At 39.2% G+C, this 23,441-nt stretch overlaps 1 protein-coding gene across 6 annotated transcripts in view; it reads right to left on the bottom strand.

The window, feature by feature from the left end:
* The window catches only part of RTTN (rotatin), a 115,396-nt gene that overhangs the window by 57,843 nt on the left and 34,112 nt on the right, over window positions 1-23,441 (bottom strand). For all 6 annotated transcript variants that reach the window (XM_006061281.4, XM_025273681.3, XM_025273680.3 and 3 more), the window contains exons 18-28: window positions 20,117-20,288; window positions 18,423-18,522; window positions 16,378-16,466; window positions 15,677-15,794; window positions 13,991-14,087; window positions 13,287-13,355; window positions 10,919-11,107; window positions 10,096-10,335; window positions 7,706-7,850; window positions 2,071-2,225; window positions 468-687 (exon numbers count right to left, since the gene is read on the bottom strand). In XM_006061281.4, coding sequence (XP_006061343.3) covers window positions 468-687; window positions 2,071-2,225; window positions 7,706-7,850; window positions 10,096-10,335; window positions 10,919-11,107; window positions 13,287-13,355; window positions 13,991-14,087; window positions 15,677-15,794; window positions 16,378-16,466; window positions 18,423-18,522; window positions 20,117-20,288 — 1,594 coding nt within the window. The remainder of the gene's footprint in view (window positions 1-467; window positions 688-2,070; window positions 2,226-7,705; window positions 7,851-10,095; window positions 10,336-10,918; window positions 11,108-13,286; window positions 13,356-13,990; window positions 14,088-15,676; window positions 15,795-16,377; window positions 16,467-18,422; window positions 18,523-20,116; window positions 20,289-23,441) is intronic.

Below are 23,441 nucleotides of genomic sequence, written 5' to 3' on the forward strand. Positions count from 1 at the left end.
GTAAGATGTACTTTTGGAAACAAATCCTAGATAATATCATCTGAAGTATGACTTACAAAAGTATTAATAAACACAAATAAACAAGTTACTCAAATAAAGGGGCTTAACTAAGTGTAAGCCTTACTTTTCTTAAAAATGAGTTTATTCATAAAAGTAACCTTACTTACACATTTGCTAATAAAAATCATTAAAACATTTAATCATGATGAGCCATAAATAATACTCGAGGAGATAGTAAAGGCCAGGGAAGCTTGGCAGGCTGCAATTCATGGGGTCGCAGAGAGTCAGACAGAACTGAGCGACTGACCAACAACAATATAAACAGTAATGATCTACATTAAATACAGTAGCACCCACAATGCACTTCATATTGTGCCTGGCACACACTGAGTGATCAATAAACCGTGAATAGCTACGATCTAGAGTTGTACTATTGCTATTTACAGTCAGTGGCTATTTTTACTTACTTCGAGGAGACCTGACAAGTATTTCCCACAAATGTCGAGTGGCTTTGTCAGAGGAGAGTGTGCGCTCCACCCCGGACACGCCGTGAGGTGGGCCATCCCCCGCAAGGTCCTCTCGAGAGACGGCAGGCCATAGAAGTGAGGAGCGTCCGTGACTCTCAGACACTGGAGGAGTTTCAGGGCCAGCTGCGTTTGGAAAACGTAAAAAAGCTCCAAGCATTTCCTGTGTACGTGAAGAAGGGAAAAAGTTCAACCACAGACCAAATGTAATGGGTTTAATGGGCTTTCTTACTGGTGGTAGAGGGTTACTAACAATTCACTGTATCAGAAAAGTAGGAACTAGTGGAAACAGCAGAAAACACTCCCTCTTAAAACAAGTCTTTCCAAGGAAAACATAGTGAATATACCATCCAGAATATATAATGTAAAATACAGGTAACAATTACACTGAAAAATGCATAAGTGGAAATCAGTATTGACAACTGATAATGAAACTAAAAGTTAACACAGAATTACCACATGAACCCACAATTCTAGTCCTAGGTATACACTCAAGAACTGAAAACATACATTCACACAGAAATTTGCAGATGAATGTTCATAACACCACAATTCACCACAGTGAAAGGAGGACTCAATGTCTAGCAGCAGGTGAACAGATAAGCAGAACATGGCATATCCGTCCATGGACTATCATTTAGTCACTGACATCTGCTACAACATGCACAGACCTTGGAAACATGATGCTAAATGAAAAGAGCCAGACATAAAAAAGGTCATGTATTGTCTGACTCCAGTTATATGAAATGTCCAGAATACACAAATTCATAGAGAAAGAAGATTAATTAATGGTTACCAGGGGTCTGGGTAAGGGTGAATGGGGACAGACTGCTCTGGGGGTAATGAAAATGTTCTGGAATTAACCAGTGATAGTTGCACACTGGATATATATCAAAACCCACTCAATTGTATACTTTAAAATTAAAATTATGAATTTAAAATTATGGTTAAAATTATGAATTTAAAATTTTTAAGTCAGAGCTATGGACATACATTTGAAAATCATCAGTGCAAAAAGCTGTAAAGTCATAGAAATGGCTATGACTGCTCAGTCAGATGTGTAGAAAAGTAAGAGAGAACCAAGACCTAAGTCAAAGTGAAAGTGTTAGTCCCTTAATCGTGTCCAGCTCTTTTGTGTGTGTGTGTGTGTGTGTCCAACTCTTTGCAACCCCGTGGACTATAGCCCGTCAGGCTCCTCTGTCCATGGAATTCTTCAGACAAGAAGACTAGAGTGGGTTGCCATTCCCTTCTCTAGATCTTCCTGGATCTCCAAGAATCAAACCTGGGTCTCATGCATTGCAGACGGCTTCTTTACCATCTCAGCCACCAGGGAAGCCCCAAGAACTAAGCCGAGAGACAACAAAACAGTGCACACGCGTGTGTGTGAAATTACAATCAGGCTGATATAAAAACAGACCACCACAACTGATTTTTACTGAAATCTTTCCTCCTCTTAATTTGAAACAAGTGAAAAGACTCTTTGGAAATCAAAATAAAACTAGGTTCTACATAAACGTCCCCAAACCTCCAAGGATCCCAATGGTACCTGTCAGTAACAGCCTCAAAACTGAGCAGCAAGGTACTAAAGAGAGCAATCAGCTCTTTCTGGAGCTGCTGCCTGACCGCAGTGCGGACATCATCTGTTTCCTCTTGCGTCTGGGACTCTGTCAGAACCAGCAGGTCCAACAGTGGATTTGGACTCTAAAAAATGAAGTTTGTAAAACATGTATTTACTCTCTAATTGAGCTATATGTTGTTCCCCCAAAAGGTTGGGGGTTTTTTGTTGTTAATCATGTTCTGGAGAAACTAAGACTTAATAATTTAACATAACACTTAATAATTTAACCCTTGTAGCATGATATTAGACAGTAAATTCTCCTTAAGTTACTCTGCTCGTGTTTAAAACTATCATTATTATTTATAACACTAGGGATGATAATATATAAGACAAGATAAAAAGTTTTCTAAAGCAGCTTTAATACCATACAAAGTCAAACAAATACCAAAAATCCTTTTCTAAAACTGCATTAACATTACAGTACCATCATTTACAACTCTGAAGAAATTTCATTTTAAAAACTATGAATAAATTATAGAATATATATCAGTACTAATGACATAAAATTCATAATTATTGAAATATAAAGTTTTAATTGACTACACTTACTCAATTTAGGTAAATATATTTTAATTTTTCTACTGTTATATACTATTTACCGTCTTATTTACAAACATTCAACTATTGTACAGCTTTTCAAGAAAAGATTCTAAAACTAAAGCCTGGTATATATCTGCTATTTTCACAAACCAAAGCCACCACAACTCCCAGTGTACAAGAACTCTAACCAAAGAAGGAGATTGTTTTAAAGGTTATTCTTTTCTTAAAATGAGCAAAAATATTATGAAGTTATAAAAAAGTATATAGATCAAAAATCAAGTTATGAAAAAACTCATTCAGAGGAAAAGCTTTATAGAAATTATTTTAATAATATCTAATCTCTAAAATATTAAAGCAGGCTTAAGAGTTAAAAGAACTATGCATTAGGTTTTCCTGTTTGCTTCATTAAAAATATTCAGGAAAAAACCACCTCTAAATGCTTCCTTAATTTTTTAGCAAGTAAAGGATAAGAGAAAATAAAAGCAAATTCAGTAGTTCAAAATCATCCTTTGGAAAATAATAGAAGAGTAAACTTTGAACAATAAGTCTATGTACTCTGGAAGGACAATTATCTTATTAAGAACTCAAAAATTATAATTCAGGGAAATTAGCATGCTGTCTCTCATTCAGTTCAGTTCAGTCGCTCAGTCATGTCTGACTCTGCGACCCCATGGACTGAAGCACGACAGGCCTCCCTGTTCATTGCCAACTCCCAGAGTTTACTCAAACTTGTGTCCATTCAGTCAGTGATGCCATCCAGCCATCTCATCCTCTTTCGTCCCCTTCTCCTCCTGCCTTTAACTGTTCCCAGCATCTGGGTCTTTTCCAATGAGTCAACCCTTCATATCAGGTGGCCAAAATATTGGAGTTGAAGCTTCAACATCAGTGCTTCCAATGAACACTTGGGACTGATCTCCTTTAGGATGGACTGGTTGGATCTCCTTGCAGTCCAAGGGACTCTCAAGAGTCTTCTCCAACACCACAGTTCAAAAGCATCAATTCTTCGGCACTCAGCTTTCTTCAAAGTCCAATTCTCACATCCATACATGACCACTGGAAAAACCATAGCCTTGACTAGACGAACCTTTGTTGGCAAAGTAATGTCTCTGCTTTTTAATATGCTGTCTAGGTTGGTCATAACTTTTCTTCCAAGGAGCAAGCATCTTTTAATTTCATGGCTGCAGTCCCCATCTGCAGTGATTTTGGAGCCCCCAAAAATAAAGTCTGACACTGTTTCCACTATTTCCATATCTATTTGCCATAAAGGGATGGGACCAGATGCCATGATCTTAGTTTTCTGAATGTTGAGCTTTAAGCCAACTTTTTCACTCTCCTCTTTCACTTTCATCAAGAGGCTTTTGAGTTCCTCTTCACTTTCTGCCATAAGGGTGGTGTCATCTCCATATCTGAGGTTATTGATATTTCTCCCAGAAATCTTGATTCCAGCTTGTGCTTCATCCAGCCCAGCATTTCTCATGATGTACTCTGCATATAAGTTAAATAAGCAGGGTGACAATATACAGTCTTGGCGTACTCTTTTCCCAATTTGGAACTAGTCTGTTGTTCCATGTCCAGTTCTAACTGTTGCTTCCTGACCTGCATATAGATTTCTCAGGAGGCAGGTCAGGTGGTCTGGTATTCCCATCTCTTTAAGAATTTTTCAGAGTTTGTTGTGGTCCACACAGTCAAAGGCTTTCGTATACTCAATAAGGCAGAAGTAGGTATTTTTCTGGAACTCTCTTGCTTTTTGAATGATCCAATGGATGTTGGCAATTTGATCTCTGGTTCCTCTGCCTTTTCTAAATCCAGCTTGAACATCTGGAATTTCACAGTTCATGTACTGTGTCTCTCATTTATATTATAAGTATTTTTCTCAGTTTACCATGTCCTTATACTAGATGGCTCAGCCTGGGCTAGTAATGGTCAAGGGGTGAGAGGTCAGATTTTTCTCTCTCACTCTCTCACATACATATATATACACACCACACACACCCCTGTAGACTATGCCTAAATGTAGAAATTATGATCGTGGAGCACAGTTTAAGTACAATAAAAGATGAAAAGTAGAAACAACTAACAAAAGCTAGGAGATAAAAGGGGTGGCTAAAATAGGAAAATAACTCCAAAATACAGTAAGGTCAGAAGACTAATGGAAAAAAAAAATTTGTAACCCGTATCACAGATAAAGGGCTAATCTAATTTATAAAGGGCTCTTCTGTTGCCAAAAATGAAAGAGAAAGGGGGAGAGTGTGTGTGTGTGAACACACATATGCTAGAGGAGACCAAAAACCCAATTGTGGGGCAAAACTTAACAAGGGCATCAAGGGACAATTCACAGAAAAGCAAACAAAAGAGCTCCAATCATGTAAATATCTTTGTATCATTCAAAATAAGGGTTATCTATTTACAACAAACTCAAAAGAAACACATATACACGTGTCTCTGCAATTTGTAACTGTCTCCAGATATTATAGTTCTAGGAGTTGTTATTCTGTGAATATACTTAAATTCGTAATACGGCCCACAGTTTCCATTTATGTTGTATTGTAACATCTTTTGAAATGAGGGTAATGTGTGTTTCTTGTAATTAACTACACAGCTTCCTTAATACCACATGTTTACTAGTGAGTTAATAAATGTTTACTGAAAGCCCACTTTGCATTCCAGGATGTCTGGCTCTAGGTGAGTGATCACATCACTGTGATCATCTGAGTCATGAAGATCTTTGTATAATTCTTCTGTGTATTCTTGCCACCTCTTCTTGTCTCTCATCTTCTTCTTCTCATCTTCTGCTTCTGTTAGGTTCGTACCATTTCTGTCCTTTATTGTGCCCATCTTTGCATGAAATGTTCTGTTGGTATCTCTAATTTTCTTGAAGAGATCTCTAGTCTTTCCCATTCTACTGTTTTCCTCTATTTCTTTGCATTGATAACTGAGGAAAGCTTTCTTATCTCTCCTTGCTATTCTTTGGAACTCTGCACTCAAATAAGTATATCTTTCCTTTTCTCCTTTGCCTTTCACTTCTCTTCTTTTCACAGCTATTTGTAAGGCCTCTTCAGACAACCATTCTGAATATTAAAAAGCAGAGACATTACTTTGCCAACAAAGATCCGTCTAGTCAAAGCTATGGTTTTTCCAGTGGTCATGTATGGATGTGAGAGTTGGACCATAAAGAAAACTGAGTGCCAAAGAATTGATGCTTTTGAACTGTGGTGTTGGAGAAGACTCTTGAGAGTCCCTTGGACTGCAAGGAGAACAAACCAGTTTATTCTAAAAGAAATCAGTCCTGAATATTCATTGGAAGGACTGATGCTGAAGCTGAAATTCCAATACTTTGGCCACCTGATGCAAAGATCTGAAAAGACCCTGATGCTGGGAAAGACTGAAGGCAGGAGAAGGGGACGACAGAGGATGAGATGGTTGGATGGCATCACTGACTCAATGACATGAGTTTGAATAAGCTCCAGGAGTTGGTGATGGACAGGGAGGCCTGGCATGCTGTAGTCCATGGGGTTGCAAAGAGTCGGACACAACTGAGCGACTGAACTGAACTGAACTGAGAGCTCACTATGTGCAAGGCACTATGGCAAATGCTGGGATGGAGTTGTGAACAAAACTGTCCTCTTTACACCAAGCATAATAAGGTAGAAAAGAATAAACATCTAAACAAGGTTTACACACATAAACATTCATATGCATATCTTTTAAATCTATAACTACTTTTAAAAGCATTCTCACATATACACAATGGAGTATTACTCAGCCATTAAAAAGAATACATTTGAATCAGTTCTACTGAGGTGGATGAAACTGGAGCCTATTATACAGAGTGAAGTAAGCCAGAAAGAAAAACACCAATACAGTATACTAACGCATATATATGGAATTTAGAAAGATGGTAACGATAACCCTGTATGCGAGACAGCAAAAGAGACACAGATATATAGAACAGTCTTTTGGACTCTGCGGGAACGGGGGAGATGATCTGGGAGAATGGCATTGAAACATGTATAATATCATATAAGAAGTGAATCGCCAATCCAGGTTTGATGCAGGATACAGGATGCTTGGGGCTGGTGCACTGGGATGACCCAGAGGAATGGTATGGGGAGGGAGGTGGGAGGGGGGTTCAGGATTAGGAAGACGTGTACACCCGTGGCGGATTCATGTTGATGTATGGCAAAACCAATACAATATTGTAAAGTAATTAGCCTCTAATTAAAATAAATAAATTAAAAAAAAATAATAAAAGTATTCTCAATTAGAATTTCTAACTTACATTATATGAGCACCTTGCATTTTTATAGAGAATCAAGTCTTTAAATGAGCTTTGCAATGCATTAACATATAATGAAACATTTTTGTTTTATAAGGTCTACTATCTTCTGTTTCAGTTTAGGCCCTTTTTCCTAATTTTACTGTGTTTTTTTTTCATGATTGTGCAAAGGTTTGTCTTTAGTAGGTTAAGTAAATCCCTACAGTATCTGTAAAGATAAAACACGCAGACCAGCTATAAAAAGCAAGCTAGCTTCCTGGATTCTTGGCAGGTTTCTTAAAACACATTCATCTACAAAAAGTAGAGAGTAGTCGGGGCTGGAAGGGTAAATACTACACTAAACTTACATTAAAGCCTGAACAGTGTGAGTCATTCTTTCCAACCTCACCAGCATTGTCCCTCTGCCTCCAGGCTTGGCTCCCTGCCTCTTCACAGGCCTATCTGAACTTCCCCGCTCTAAGAACCTCACTGAAAAATACGGTTGCAAGCTGAAAGTTCACACAGAGATCAGGTTTTGTTAAACACCAAGACTGAAGGTCCCATTTAGTCCATAGACTTTTAACTTAAACTCAGTCATGTTAGGAAGGCATATTGCTAAAAGCTATCGATTACAACAGAAAGACTACTTTGCTAAACATGAGCTATGTAAAAATTATACTTTTCCATATTTCCATACACAGTATTAATAATCTTTATAAAATATATCATCTGTCAAACCTAAAACTCAAATTCCTTAACAGCACTTACTTGTCTAAGAAGTACTTCTAGAAGCCAGTTTAGAAGTTCTACAGGTACGTTTTTCCTTTGTTCCTTCAATAACTTACTGAGAAAATGTATGATATCTATTAACAGCTTCTCATCTTCAGTGCAAGCAGGAAGAACTTGTAAAAACCTACGATAAAAGAAAACCATAACCATGGTTTCTAGTTCTTCAAAATAAGTGGCAGATAAGTATTTAACAAGTGGCTAAGCAGTGAGGGGGAGGCTGACTTGCTGTGCTTGCCGATTTCTACAGTGTAAATACCCTGCCGTGTCTGCCTGCCGTCCACCATGGGACCACCCAGCTGTGGGGGGAGGCCTGCAGCTCACCATTACACAGCGTTCTCATCACACAGGCAGATCCATATAAACAGCTTCGAGAACACAGATAACATTGAAATATTGTAAAATAATTAGGAAGCGATGACTTTGCATAATTGTTACCTTTATCTTTCATATAATTTGACTATAAGTTTACAAAATATAATTTTTAAGAGTGGTTGTGTTTAACAACTAACTTGCAGAAATTCAGATAATTTAAACAGCTCTCTAACAAGGTGGTCCTAGCTGGCTCCAGCACACACCCCAGAAAAGGCGAATTAGATATCCAAATTGTGAGAGCTACACTAAACGAGCACCCACGTTTTAGAAACGCATATAAACCTTGCATTTTGAAAACTGCACACTTTCTGTTTAACAGAAAGTTATACATTTTATACTAAAGTCATATGAAGACTGAAATGTAAAATTGCTGGCAACAGTTGTTTATCAGTCTTGTTTCAAATGCAGCCATCTGCTACCAGTTAAACATGTTAAATTTACAGGCCAGGGTTTTCCAATAACTATCAAAGGACCTCCACATGGTTATCAATTTCATGAAATTCAGAGTAAAAATATCAATGAGATAATTAAGAACAAAACAAAGGCAAAAGCAAATAAAACAGCCAGGGTTACCAAGGCTTTAATCAATTCCCTGATATCTCAGCTCATTTATAATATGGACAGGATAAGCATTCAGTTTATTTACCCCATCTTATCCTAATCACTTCCTTTTGTAAGATAAACTAAGATATCCTATGATAGGACCTAAAAATAGGATAACTTTAATATCTATAAAAAATTGTAACAATTTATTTGTAACTCCAAACTGCAGTAATTATGTTCAAATTTTCTCTTTTGCTGTTATAAGATATGCATTCAGTCAGTTCAGTTCAGTTCAGTCGTTCAGTCGTGTCCGACTCTCTGCGACCCCATGAATCGCAGCACGCCAGGCCTCCCTGTCCATCACCAACTCCCGGAGTTCACCCAGACTCATGTCCATTGAGTCAGTGACGCCATCCAGCCATTGCATCCTGTGTCGTCCCCTTCTCCTCCTGCCCCCAATCCCTCCCAGCATCAGAGTCTTGATCTGCCTCTTGAGAAATTTGTATGCAGGTCAGGAAGCAACAGTTAGAACTGGACATGGAACAACAGACTGGTTCCAAATAGGAAAAGGAGTATGTCAAGGCTGTATATTGTCACCCTGCTTATTTAACTTATATGCAGAGTACATCATGAGAAACGCTGGACTGGAAGAAGCACAAGCTGGAATCAAGATTGCCAGGAGACATATCAATAACCTCAGACATGCAGATGACACCACCCTTATGGCAGAAAGGGAAGAAGAACTAAAAAGCCTCTTGATGAAAGTGAAAGTGGAGAGTGAAAAAGTTGGCTTAAAGCTCAACATTCAGAAAACGAAGATCATGGCATCCGGTCCCATCACTTCATGGGAAATAGATAGGGAAACAGTGGAAACAGTGTCAGACTTTATTTTTGGGGGCTCCAAAATCACTGCAGATGGTGACTGCAGCCATGAAATTAAAAGACGCTTACTCCTTGGAAGGACAGTTATGACCAACCTAGATAGCATATTGAAAAGCAGAGACATTCCTTTGCCAACAAAGGTCCGTCTAGTCAAGGCTATGGTTTTTCCAGTGGTCATGTATGAATGTGAGAGTTGGACTGTGAAGAAGGCTGAGCGCTGAAGAATTGATGCTTTTGAACTGTGGTACTGGAGAACACTCTTGAGAGTCCCTTGGACTGCAAGGAGATCCAACCAGTCCATTCTGAAGGAGATCAGCCCTGGGATTTCTTTGGAAGGAATGATGCTAAAGCTGAAACTCCAGTACTTTGGCCACCTCATGCAAAGAGTTGACTCATTGGAAAAGATATGCATTACAGATAATTAAAAATCCTTAAGTTTTTCTTTCTAAAATCACATTTCTCTCTCACGATACCGACAATAAGAACACATGCTCTTATCTTAAATGTATGGAGAGGAACCCAAATATGATCCAGTCCAGGTCTCTGGCCCGGCACCTGGAGCTGACACTGACCTGTTTAGTGTGGTGTGCCAAGACAAGGACTTCAGGGTAACCCCACAGGGGCCAGTGCCGCTCTTGAAAGACAGTCTGTCATTTAGGAGATAAAAACTCATCCTTGTGAGGGCAGCCCTCACTTCCCTGTGGCCTGTGGCCTGAACGATGGAGCAGAGACAGTCCTTGAGTCCACTAGGTGTGTGAGTCATCTTCAGAGTAAGAGTGTCCTCGGTGGATAACTTCAGTGTATCTAAAAATCTAAACAAAGAGCATTAGAAGCTATTTAAATAAAAGCTAACAATTATTTTTAAACTAGCTCCCCCAAATTCTGTTTTATCTTTGTTTCCTTTTAATTAAAGGGTGACTCATGGCCAAAAGAAAATCTGGTGTGTATCTGTCAATATTAGGGTTTCACAGTAGCTTGAGGACATTTATATTGACATTTTCCTGCTTGGAGAAATATAAAATAATTTTCATCCAAAAAAAAACACTAATTTTCAATATATTTAGAAGTCTTCACCATCACAGTAATGATGCCAAATGCACACAGACTTATTAAGCTTTTACACTAACCCAGAGCACTTTTCCTAGTGAATTAATCTACTAACTAACCCAACTTTATACAATCTCTAAAACAGCAGAGAACAATGTGTTGAAATTCCTTTGTGTGATAGTTTTTTAAAAGTAATAAATATATACAACCTATAAAACAAAGTAAAAATTATTATCTTCAGTGAAAAAGCAGATGACCATAAGCAAAAAAGCTACTTGATCTAAAGGAAAAATAAGGCCTAATTAAATTAATTAAATGTGAATGCTTTTCTACATGTGTCACACTTACTCCTGGATTTCAGCTTCGGAGTTCACTTGCTTCAACACATTGTCACTCCCGTGATACCACGACAGGTTCCAAGCCATCCTCAGCATATCTGATACCGGCTTCAAGGCCAAAGAGTCAGCAGATAATGGCAAAACCATGGAGTAAGGACTCACGGCATGGTGGCCAAGTACATGCACTGGTAGATGATACCTGAAGAAAAAGAATAAAAATAATCACAAACTTTTAAATTCTTAAATGCTACTCAAAATGGTGAGCCACAAAGGAGAGTCAGTTCTACGCCTCCCACTTTACAATGACACGAAGATCTCTCTCATGGCCCCGATTCGGAGCAGCTGTCACGCTTTTTCCTTCTGCCCTCCTCCAAACTTCCCAGAACACTTGACTGAACAATTCCCTGAGAATTTACCACAGTCCTTGTTGTATTAGAGGTGTTTGCAGAGGGAACTGACACCCCCTGAAATCAAGGCCCATGGCTACAGTGAACGACACACACATGGTGTTCAACTGAAACACAAATGTCTACTGTGTGCTAACAATGCACGTTACCTTTTACTCAGTTACCTGGCATGGCAGTATGATACCCATTTTACACATGATCAAAATGGGACTTACAGACGGCAAATGATCAAAATGAGACTTAAAGAGGCCGAATGAATTGCCCGTGTTCACAGCAGTCAATAAGGGACAGAATCACAGCTTAACTATTTTCGCTTGAGAACACAGTGGCATCATCAATAAACTCAATCACTCTGTGTTACCAAGAGAACCTAGAAATATTTTTAGATCTAAGAAATATTCAATAGCAGCATCTCTTAAAGTTAATTTCATAGTGTTTAGCAGTACAGCAATGTCTAGCATCTCAAATGTTAAAGAAGAATTTTGCTAATAAAATAAATCCCAAATTCCTAATTCACTTATTTGTAACTAATGTCAGGTAAACACCCTTGAGTAGGATTTCTAAGAGAAACTTTAGTGTGCTTCTTCACTTCAAGCATCTCAATAAAAGAGACCAAGGTAGGACTCTATATACAAATGAGACTGCATCATTTAAGAAAAGATAAATTTTAAAAATTGGAATTTTCCTTAGGAGTAACCAGGACTCCTCAGAGAAATGGTTAACGCAAGGTCTGAGATAGGGAAATCAAAGATGAATGATGGACGTGCCTGGTGGGGATCCGGACGTTGTATTAATATATATGGGTAGAACGGCAGGGACTGCTACACTGGAGCTGGGAGGCTGAATCACTCTGGTGCTTCCAGTGCACCACTCTGGAATACTGTTTAGGAGCACCTACTAAAGCTAAACGTGTAAATGCCCTCTGATCCATATATGTTCAAGAATATTCTTAGCAGTCATTTATTCATAGTAGCCCCAAACAGAAAACAACCCAGTGTCCATCAGTGGTAGAATGTAAACTACACAGCTGTATACTCTCACACAGAATACTATACAGCAGTGAAAATAAACCCAATAGTGCTTCACGACGTGACACAGACAAATCTCCCCAAGTGGAACAAAAGAAGCCAAAGAGAAGAATATACTTTATAAAGTGCAAGAACAATGTATAATAACAGAAATGAAAGTAGAATTACCTTTGTGGGCACTGGAAGGTAAGGAAGAAGCATGAAGGTGGTTTCCAGCATGCTAGTAATATTTTGTACCTTAATCTGTGTGTTAGATACATGCATGTATTTATCTGGAAAAATTTGTGATTTGTAAACTTTGTGTACACGTCCATAAAAAAAAATTTACTTTTTAAAAAGTCTAAAGAAAGATGAATACCAAATGTAATTCATGACTTGATTGGATCTTGCTTTAAAAAAAAAAATCCATGAAGGATATTTTGGATAATTAGAGAAACTGGATCAAATTACAGAATTACTTTTGATTTTCTTAAATGTGACCATTCATGATACAGTGGTTATATAAGATAACATCTTAATTTAAGGAGGTATACGTTGGAATAATTGGGAGGGAAGTAAGATTATGTCTGAAACTTATCTTTAAACTGGTTGGGGAAAAAGATCACATAAAAATAGATAAATGTATTGAGAGAGCGGGAGAGAGGGAAGAAGGAAGGAAGACCTACATCTTAACAGCTGCTGAATGTAGACTGCAGGGTATGCGAGTGTTCACTGCGCGGTTCTCTCAAGCTTTCCATAGACGTGAACAGCATCAAACCAAATATCTGGTGACGGGGGATGCACACCTACTGAGCCCTCAGAAGCCCCCTTACGAAGGAGACGTGAAAGCGCTACAAGGCATGTGATGAAAAGCTAGGTGAAACTTGAACAAACCACAGATTCTTATTTCCCTTTCAGTACCAGTATTTTACCTTCGAGAAAATCGAAGGAAGAAATTGTTTACCTTCTAGAAACTGAAACAGGCAGACTGAAGACTGATGGTGAAGATGGTGTGCAGGAAGGACTATCAGACCTATTTCACAGCAGAAACAGAAAAGCAAAGAGACAACTGAGTGGATCGTCGTCATGTCGAACAAACACGACCCGCTTCCCCTCCTCGACCGACGCTCAGATGAAGAGCTGCACCCGATTCTGTCATTCAGTCCAGTTACAACACGGCGCCACTCCCCAACCTACTTATAAAGAGCAAACAATGCTTTTCTTTAAGAAGTCCATATAAGAAATGACTCAGACGATGCAAGTGCTATCCTGGCAGGTGGCCTCCGTGTCTCCCTCCCAGTAATCCTGCTCAAGGTCAGTGTTAATCAGATACTACCATCCTAAACATCTTCCCCAAGGTTTTTAAAATTAAATATTCAAGAAAAAAAAAAAACACAAAATTGAGAGTATATACTTAAAAATGCATTTATGATAGTATAGTAATTATTAAATTTTGTACTTAGTGATGTTCAAAAGTAAAGTTCTGGGTGACTTTTTGAGCCAATGTGCTTTTTAATACTGCTTACTCAAACCAAATATCATACCACATATATCTACCATGGAAAGCATAAGCTTCCTAAGTCAGAAATTTCCATGTATTGCTGCAAGACTGCATCAGAAACCTTAGATATTTCAGAGCAAAATTCATTTAAAACTCTTATAGCTCACCACATATCCATTCTTGATACTTCATCAAATAACAGAAGACAAAACAATGCTCCAACTTCAGTCACAATGGTACAATCTTCATGAAATATCAAGGAAACTGAGAAATAAAAAGAAGCATAACTTTATATTTTCACCTCAAAAAAGAATGAGCCTCAAATTTAAAATATCTTAACTCTAAAAGAAGACATGCCATCCTCAGAGAAATGCAGTGTTAACCCAGACAAACTGACATTACTAAAACAGTGGCTCTCAACCTTTCTCATCTCTGCGATCTCTGCAGGGCTTGTTAACAGAGGTTCTGGTGTGGTACATTCGGAGGATACAGACACGACTGGTCTAGCACACTGCATGCAGTCAACGAACGTCTGCTGAGTAACGAATTTTCCTTGTTGAGTACCTAGGTAAAAAACTAACTTTGCCCTGAAACTAAATTCATTAATGAGAGATACTATCATTTATTCTCAGACTCAATTAAGTAATGATTGGAAACATCAATGAGACAGAAAAAGTATTAAAAAGGGTAGACTATGTTAGCTTAGAAAACACCTTTGAATCTAACAGGCACTCATAATTAGTTGACTGCTTGAATAATTTAAATCAAAATCATAAAGAAATGGTAAACTGGAATTAAGTTCTGCTGAATGACGTTAATAGGAAGATAATTATTAATGAGATGAAGGAAAACTACAGATCCATAACTGCTACTCTTCCACATCAATCTATAAAAAAAATTATAAAATCTTACACACTACTCAAAATATATGAAGCTGAACACTCTGAGTCTCTAGAACTTTACCTGGTTAGAAGCTTTATCAATATTATTTAAACTCTGTCCTATTAACTTGGCAAGCAGGAATCATCAGAAGACAAGAAAATGCTAAAATAAAATGACTATATTCTAAGGATATTTTGAACATAAGTATCATTTATCTCTTAATATGCTTAATAACTGACAAGGTTAAACATATTGAGACATCCGATCAAGACATTTCTTGTACAATATTTAAAAGCAGTGGCCTACACTTCTAGGAAAGAAAACAGCATATAATGTTACCAAGCTCTCTACTGAGAACAGTCAGAAAAGGCAAGAAAAATTTAAAAAGAGAACAAAATTACATGGAGTTTTCCCATCTAAATACATTACTCAATTACAACCAAACTGAAAGGGGTTAAAAAAAACACACACACACACTTTATAAAATGTAATATAATACATTAATGCTCAGAGCCATTCAGGATGGTCTAGTTCCCACTCCCCACAGACTGGGTTTATATATATACCCTCTAGGCCAGTTTAAGGATGTGAGCAGTTATCGCAGCAAAGCGTCAGATCTAAAGGCACAAAATCAAACAACAGAGAGGAAACAGATGCTGGAAAGAAGGCAGTGCTGACAGCTGCTTTAGCCCCTCGCCCTGCAGGTGGGAGCTGACCGCCCCCGACAGCCACCTCACCGCGCGGGGAACCCTCAGAGGCTGCAGCCCTCCCAGCTGTGAGGCCTACTCTGAAACAGGATTTTTAAGAAAATTGCCACAAAAGTGTTAAACATTTTCCACTGCAATGGGTTCTTTTAGCAGCATACCCACTTTGGTATTCTGTTAGTAAAGTAGAAAGTAAATGTCACCTACAGTTAAAGAATAAACACTTAAAGCTTAAGACTGAGCTCCTTACTATCAGAATTTATGTACCTCTGAAGAGCAGGGTCAGGACAGAAGTCTTCTGGGACAGAGAAACTCGCAGGACCGGGTCGGCACAGAGGACCTTCCTCAGGAGCATGAGGCTCGGCTGAATCAAACACTCCACCACCTGGCCGGCGGGGGAAACACAGCTGTCTATGGTCATCCGTTTTAAGATGAGATAAAGTATACTTTGCATATGTGTGTGCGTGCGTGTGTGCTCAGTCATGTCCGACTCTTTGTGATCCCATGGACTGTAGCCCGCCAGGCTCCTCTGTCCATGGGATTCTCCAGGCAAGAATACTGGAGTGGGTTGCCATTTCCTCCTCCAGGGGAACCTTCCCGACCCAGGGATCAAACCTGCATTACAGGCAGATTCCTTCCAGCTGTGCCACCTGGGAAGCTCCAAAATATAACATTATCTTATTCTAAATTCATACTTTTTCACCAAAATTATGTGAAACTAAAATGCAAACATTAAGAATTGTTTTCCACTAAAAGTAAGTTTTGTATATACTTATGCTTATACATCTAATATAAATTTTAAGGTTACTTTTCCTTTAGAGACCTCACTTCTAAGAAATTAAAAAAAAAAAAAATGAACAGGTCGTGGGTGTTATTCAAGACTGACACTCCAAGAACTCATCCAAATCCAAGTGAATTCATTTCAAATTTAATTAATAAAAACAGCAGTCTGTAAAAATATGTCTTACCTCACCATCCTGACCCACACATTCACTTAAATACTCAATTATCTTGTCAACTAGGCACAATTTTTTCACCACAGCATGCATTTTAATATCTGTAGACCAAAAAAAAAAGTTATTAAAAATTAAAGAACATTTTCTATAGTCTTAAAAATACAGAACAGACATCTACACAACTTTCAAACTGTTAAAAATAGTTGAAAATTAGAGGATGACAGCTTAAACTTTTTACTTTATACACATCTCAACAATTTGAGAACTTTTAAGTAACAAGAACGTCTTCTATAATGTAAAGAAACTATTTTAAAAAGAATCATTAAATGAACTAGTCAGATTCTGAAAAGTACCAGAATTTTAAGTATACAAATGACTCCTTTAATTTGTACATGGAACATTATTTTAGGTTCTTTCATTGGCATTTCTTCTCTTTTCCAAATCCATCATCTCAAAACGTTTAGATTCTCTACAAGCAAATGTGTAAATATCACTTGCAACATGATTTTTCTATTAACACAAGTTCTTTAATCCCAAACTCTTAATAGCAAATACAAAAGAAAGGGTCTGTAACATACTCTAAATATTTCTAAAGAACATGGACTCTTGTCCAATAAACGTATTCGTGCGGATATGCGTGTGCACACACTGGCACGGTCTGAGTGTCTGTGTCCCCACAGAGCTCATCTGTGTGAAAGCCAGTCTCTAAAGTGGAGGTTCCAAGATGTGGGGTTTCTGGGAGGTCACCAATCATGAGGGTGGAGGCTTCGTGAATGAGATTAGTGTCTTGATAAAAAGAGGAGAGCTTTGTTGCCCTTTCTCCATGTGAGGACACAGGAGGAAGACAGCCAACTATGAACCAAGAAACAGGCCCTCACCAGACACTGAATGTACAGCACCGTAACCTTGGACTTTCAGCCTCCAGAACTGTGAGAATAAATTTCTGTTGTTTATAAATCACCTAGTCTGTGGTATTCTATTACAGCAGCCCTAAAAGACTAAGATGTACACACACACAGGTACTAGAGACATCATTAGGACCAAAAACTCTCATTGCTTCTAAGTTAGATATAAGTATTTCATAACTTGCAGACACATTTTCTCAATTTGTCCCCCCATATTCTCATTAAGAAAAACATGCAAACATAAAGTTAATATTGAATTAGTAGCTATCACTGTAACTATCTTCAACTGCCACTTTAAAAGGCAGCTCCACTACCCTCCAATACAGTGCATGCCAAATTATGAGCTTTCTTTTTGAAATACTAGACAATACCAAAAGAATACTCTCTAAAACCTTTTTTTAATTTCTTAGCAGAGGCTTTCCACATTTGCTTGAGCCTGATTTTCTGTAGTTTCTACTACTGTTATTAAAACCACAAATATGTTGAATATGCCTTTCCACGTTACTCTCTCATCCCAATCAGGATGTTAACATTCATCATATCCCACCTTCCAAGTTGAAAAAAATCCTTTTATGTAAATGCAAAGGTACTTCTTTCAAACATTAACAATAAATTACACACATCACATATGAGAAAAAACTAAAAACTAAGAATAACAACACTACAAACAAGGTAAGAGTACATTCTGCTACTTCTTTTTTAAAAATAAACCTTTAAAGAAAATACATAGTCACAGTACATTATTTTTATCTTACCTACCCAAAAAGTACGATTTGATTTATTTCTTTAAGCAAGACGGAACAAACAGAACACCACATACTAGGTAAAGTGAGAAAGGAAGATGCAATTTACTGTTTGAATTCTATCAACATATCAAATGACATTCCATAGGTTAAATAATGATAATCCAGACCAGAGGTCAGCAAACTTTTTCTGTAAAGAACTAGATAGTAAATATATCAGGCTTTGTGGGCCACATATGGCCTTTGTTGCACATTTGTTAAAAATGTAAACATCACCCTTAACTTGAAGGCTGTTAAGAGAAACAGGCCACAGGTCAGAATGGCCTACAAAGCCGTTTGCCAACCCCCGGCACCACTGTATGCAGCACCCTGAAATTCCATCCTCAGCAGCATGTTCCTCAGACAGTACCTTGCATAATCACCACTAACTGCTCTGCGGCTGACTTTCTCAAAACAAGATCAATATCATCTGAGACAAAGATTTCATACACCTTTTCAACAGTCTCCAACTGAAAACCAAAAAGAAAAAAAAAATTATTTTTTCATCTACTTTCAATTCTCCAGTAAAATTCTACAGCATTCTATAGTTCATACCATAAAAAGAAAAGCTCAAAAGCCAACTTATTTAAGTAATCAATATATTTATATTTGGAAGAAAGATGTGCTAGGTCAGAGAGGGAGTTAAGATCTAAAACAAAGAGTCATCATGTCAAATAAGCCTCTCCTCTTAATGTACATTTTTGCCAGGAAGTTCTTCACAACCCATTAGCAGCCACTTTTAACAATTTCACAGAAAATGTTCAAGTTGCACAACATCACTCCAGGTGGTAGCCTGCTAGCCTGAGAACAGCAACCCCAGATATGTGAGTCGACCCCAATGTGACTCGGGGTTTCTCTGCTGCTCCCAGGGGCCACCAGCTGAGTTCCCCTGGCCCGCTCCCCTTCCCCTCTCAAGCACCCTGGAGCAGAGAGCTCTCTGAGGCAGGCTGCCCAGCTCTCCGACCAGCCCCTGCCCCGTACCAGCCCCCGGACGTCGCTTCCTGCCAGGAGAGTCTGAGGACACGGAACACAACAGGAGCAGGGGAGAGAAAAGGACTCAGACCACATTCTTCCATCCTCCCACCCACCGCCATCTGCAGCCCTAACATGCACTCGGGAAAGAGAGCTCTAGAACCTACTCCTTCCCCAACACCACACACAGGGCCAGGAGCGACACCAGGGGCTCAGTACACAGGACAACCCCAACAGGACCTGGTGTATGGTCCATGGAAGGTTCTCCAACCACCTGTCAGGGCCATGACATGGCCCCGAACACTCAGGTTAGGAGAACGCTGAACGTGTTTCCCCATTTTAAAAAATCCACTGTATTATGTGTGGCTCTACAGCGCTGCCACAGGCCTCAAGGGCTGGTCTAAACTTGAATAAAAACTGCCAGACTGCACACTTGGAGCCCCAGGAGAAGCTATGAAACCTGGGAATGAACCAAGGGAGATAACCGACACGAGCTGTTACTGATCCCACAGGTCCACCATGATTCGGGTGCAGCCCTGGGCAGACAGGAGATGAAGGCTAAACCTCTGAAGAGAGGGGGAAAAGCCAAAGATTCAGAAAAAGAGATTAACAAAAATACCTCAGAACCACTGTAACATTTAAGAGAAACTACCTTTGCCTTCTATATTCTTTTCCTGTGATGAAAAGGCTGAAAAATTTTATCATAGGAATATTTTCTTTTTTGAATATTTCCAAGAGAAGAGAAAGAATAGTTTTTATGTCAGTGACATTTGTTTTTAAGAGTCATCACAGAATTTCTTTCCTCGAGATTAGCCTTATGCTGTGTTTAAGATTCTATTCAAATGAATTTGCCTTTCCAGCGTATATTCTCAATGAAAAGGGACATGATGCCTGGCATACAGTGGGCAGTCAAGAAATATCTGTTCAATAAACAAATGTATCCAGAAGCCAGAAAAAGCCAGGATACAACTTCAACTTCACACGTGAAGCTACCACTTCTCTCCCTATCTGATGTATAATGGAATAAAGAACATAACACAGACTAGATAACACAGTTATAAACAAATGAATAAACTTGAAAGTTAGAGGCACCTTAATCATCAGTTCTCTTCGGTCATCCAATTTGAGTTCAATAGGTTTTTTCACAATAAATAAATTAGTAACTCTGGAGAGAACTCTGGCATCTATTGAAGGGCGCTTGGTCTCAGACCCCTCTTCCCTTGTGAGGTGAGATGCTAAGAGCTTTAATGCCAGCACCCGGACCCTGCAGAAACAAAGTTTTTAAGTCAATATTTTGTAACATAAACTGAATATAAATGGCTAAAAAAAAAAAGTGTAGAAATTAGAAAGGTCCATAATCACAAAGAATTATTACAAATCAACACAAGTATCAGCTATGCTTATGCTTCCTTTGTGGATTAGATGGTAAAGAATCTGTTTGCAGTGCTGGAGACACAGGTTTGATCCCTGGGTTGGGATGATCCCCTGGAGAAGGAAATGGATACTCACTCTGGTACTCTTGCCTGGAGAATTCCATTGACAAAGGAGCCTGGCAGGCTACAATCCATGGGGTCACAAAGAGCAGACACGACTGAGTGACTAACACTTTCACTTTTTCATTTTCTACTATACCGAAATTATGAATGACATTTTACTTTTTCTATTAAAATATTTACTGTATGTCTACAATTATTCCTGCATTTTACATTTATAAATAGACAGCAGAAATAAAGAATAACTGATAATTACAAGAGAAGATGCAGACTCACTGTGACTGCAAAGTTCACAGTCAATATCGCCTCAACTCCAAATTAAAAATTAAAAATCCTGACTCCAGCCTCCATGTCAAATGATCTATCTCAATCATGAAAACTATCACAGACGCAAGAACACAGTCCAGACAACAGGTCGAACCTCCAAGAGAGTAATCATATTAATAGCTAAAGTGAGATACTCGGAGTGAAATAGATCCCCTCAAATATGAAAATGCAAATACTTCTAGCTCCCATCAAAACTCTATTTTATCTGGACTTGATTAGCTTTAAAGCCAGTTGAGTGTGAAGGTAGAAGATTTCAAGAAAAGGCTGGCTGCTGCACACTATTAGTTGAGTTCAGTTCAGTCGCTCAGTCGTGTCTGACTCTTTGCGACCCCATGAACCACAGCACGCCAGGCCTCGCTGTCCATCACCAACTGAAATGCAAAACTAGAATCATCAAGTTGACAAGCAGCAATGAGCTGGAGGATACTGAGACAGGTTCTTGAACTACATGGACACCAGGACATTCTAAGCAGTAATCCGAGTTCCAGGTTTCAGATTCCACATGGAAGACTACAGTTAAAACCTGCACACCCGCGCAGGCCTCCCTACCACAGCAAGCCTGTTTTCCGTCACCCTGAAGTCCCCACCACTGATCTCGCTTTGTTACAATTAGTAATGAAGTATGACTGACATGATCTCTCTTCTCAGTTACATGCCCAGTTCTAGACAGCCCGTGTCATGTCTGTGTTGTGTGCTGCCAGGTTACAGCCAACCACGGTCCCCAATTCAGTTCAGTCACTCAGTCGTTTCCGACTCTCTTTGCGACCCCATGAATCGCAGCACGCCAGGCCTCCCTGTCCATCACCAACTCCCGGAGTTCACTCAGACTCACATCCATCGAGTCAGTGATGCCATCAAGTCATCTCATCCTCTGTCGTCCCCTTCTCCTCCTGCCCCCAATCCCTCCCAGCATCAGAGTCTTTTCCAATGAGAAGACCATCAGAGTCTTTTCAACTCTTTGCATGAGGTGGCCAAAGTACTGGAGTTTCAGCTTTAGCATCATTCCTTCCAAAGAAATCCCAGGGCTGATCTCCTTCAGAATGGACTGGTTGGATTTCCTTGCAGTCCAAGGGACTCTCAAGAGTCTTCTCCGACACCACAATTCAAAAGCATCAATTCTTTGGCACTCAGCTTTCGTCACAGTCCAACTCTCACATCCATACATGACCACTGGAAAAACCATAGCCTTGACTAGATGGACCTTTGTTGGCAAAGTAATGTCTCTGCTTTTCAATATGCTATCTAGGTTGGTCATAACTTTTCTTCCAAGGAGTAAGTGTCTTTTATTTTATTTTTTTTATTTTATTTAACTTTACAATATTGTATTGGTTTTGCCATATATCAAAATGAATCTACCACAGGTATACATGTGTCTTTTAATTTCATGGCTACAATCACCATCTGCAGTGATTTTGGAGCCCAAAAAAATAAAGCCTGACACTGTTTCCCAAGTACTTCCCAAATCAACAGAAAGCAGGAATTTACTGTATTATGAGCAGGTACCATCTTTGAAGGGCAAATATTTGCTCCAGATGGTGTGGGAAGTCAGGCAAAGCTCCCTTTCCCCTCTGCTGTGTCACCCACATGACGCTCTTCTTTTGGGCCCATGCCCTGCATTAGTGTCTGGGGTCACTGGTGCAGGGGCAGCCACCACCCCCAGGGAAAAGGCTAGCGGGGAACACGGCAAGCATGGATCTAGGCATCTCTTCCTCTGGAGATAAACTTCGCATTTTCTTAGGTTTAGCAAGAGCACCAGTATCCGATTATTTCCCTACACTTTTTTCTTTCAATGAATATATTTTGAGCATATTTATCCCCAAGGTGGTCAATGAAGGTCTGAGGATGTAAAGATTAGCCAGTGGACAGCGTTCCTGCCTAATGGAGTTTATGGTCTGATGAGATGAGAGAGGATTAGTCAAATAATGAAAACAATTACGCACTGATTTACACTGCTTTAAGCTGTGTGTAACTGAGAATTACCTTACCCAAACCCTTGGCCCCTGGGAGGGGATCTCTAAGTCCCTAGAACGTCCTGCCTGAGAACAGTGTTTCTGTTTACCTGGAGACTTTGGGCCAGGAAAGGTGATCCGGAAATAAACATCTATTTTGCTAAATCACCAAATTTGAGGAAGGGAGTGCTAAATGAGCATAGTAGTAATAAAGACACTGACTAGCGAGCACTTGCAGAAGCCCAATCCTGAGGAGCACACGCACACTAACCCCATCTGCCCCACCGGCTCCAGCATCACCCACAGGTTCCTCTCTGCACAAGACACATGCTCTTACAATGTCCCTATTTTCCTCCTTCCATTCTCTTTATCATTTTACTTTATTTCATCTACTTCCTTATTTTGTCGTCTGACTGCCTGTTTACAAAGAAGCCACTGTATCATCCTGACTAGGTAAGGGAAAAACAAAATTACCCATCGTCAAGAGAACGTCTGTGTCCCCCAGCCTTTCCAGCTGGTCCTTTCTCGTCATCACTGCTGATCCATCTGGACATTTAAGTGTTTTTTCTCTTCTTGGTGAGAGAAAATCTAACCCCTGCTACACCAAGAGAGTAACAGTAGATTCATGCTGCACTGACCAAGAAGGAA

Source organism: Bubalus bubalis, chromosome 22 (assembly GCF_019923935.1).
Source record: "Bubalus bubalis isolate 160015118507 breed Murrah chromosome 22, NDDB_SH_1, whole genome shotgun sequence".
In the NCBI taxonomy this organism is placed as follows: domain Eukaryota; kingdom Metazoa; phylum Chordata; class Mammalia; order Artiodactyla; family Bovidae; genus Bubalus; species Bubalus bubalis.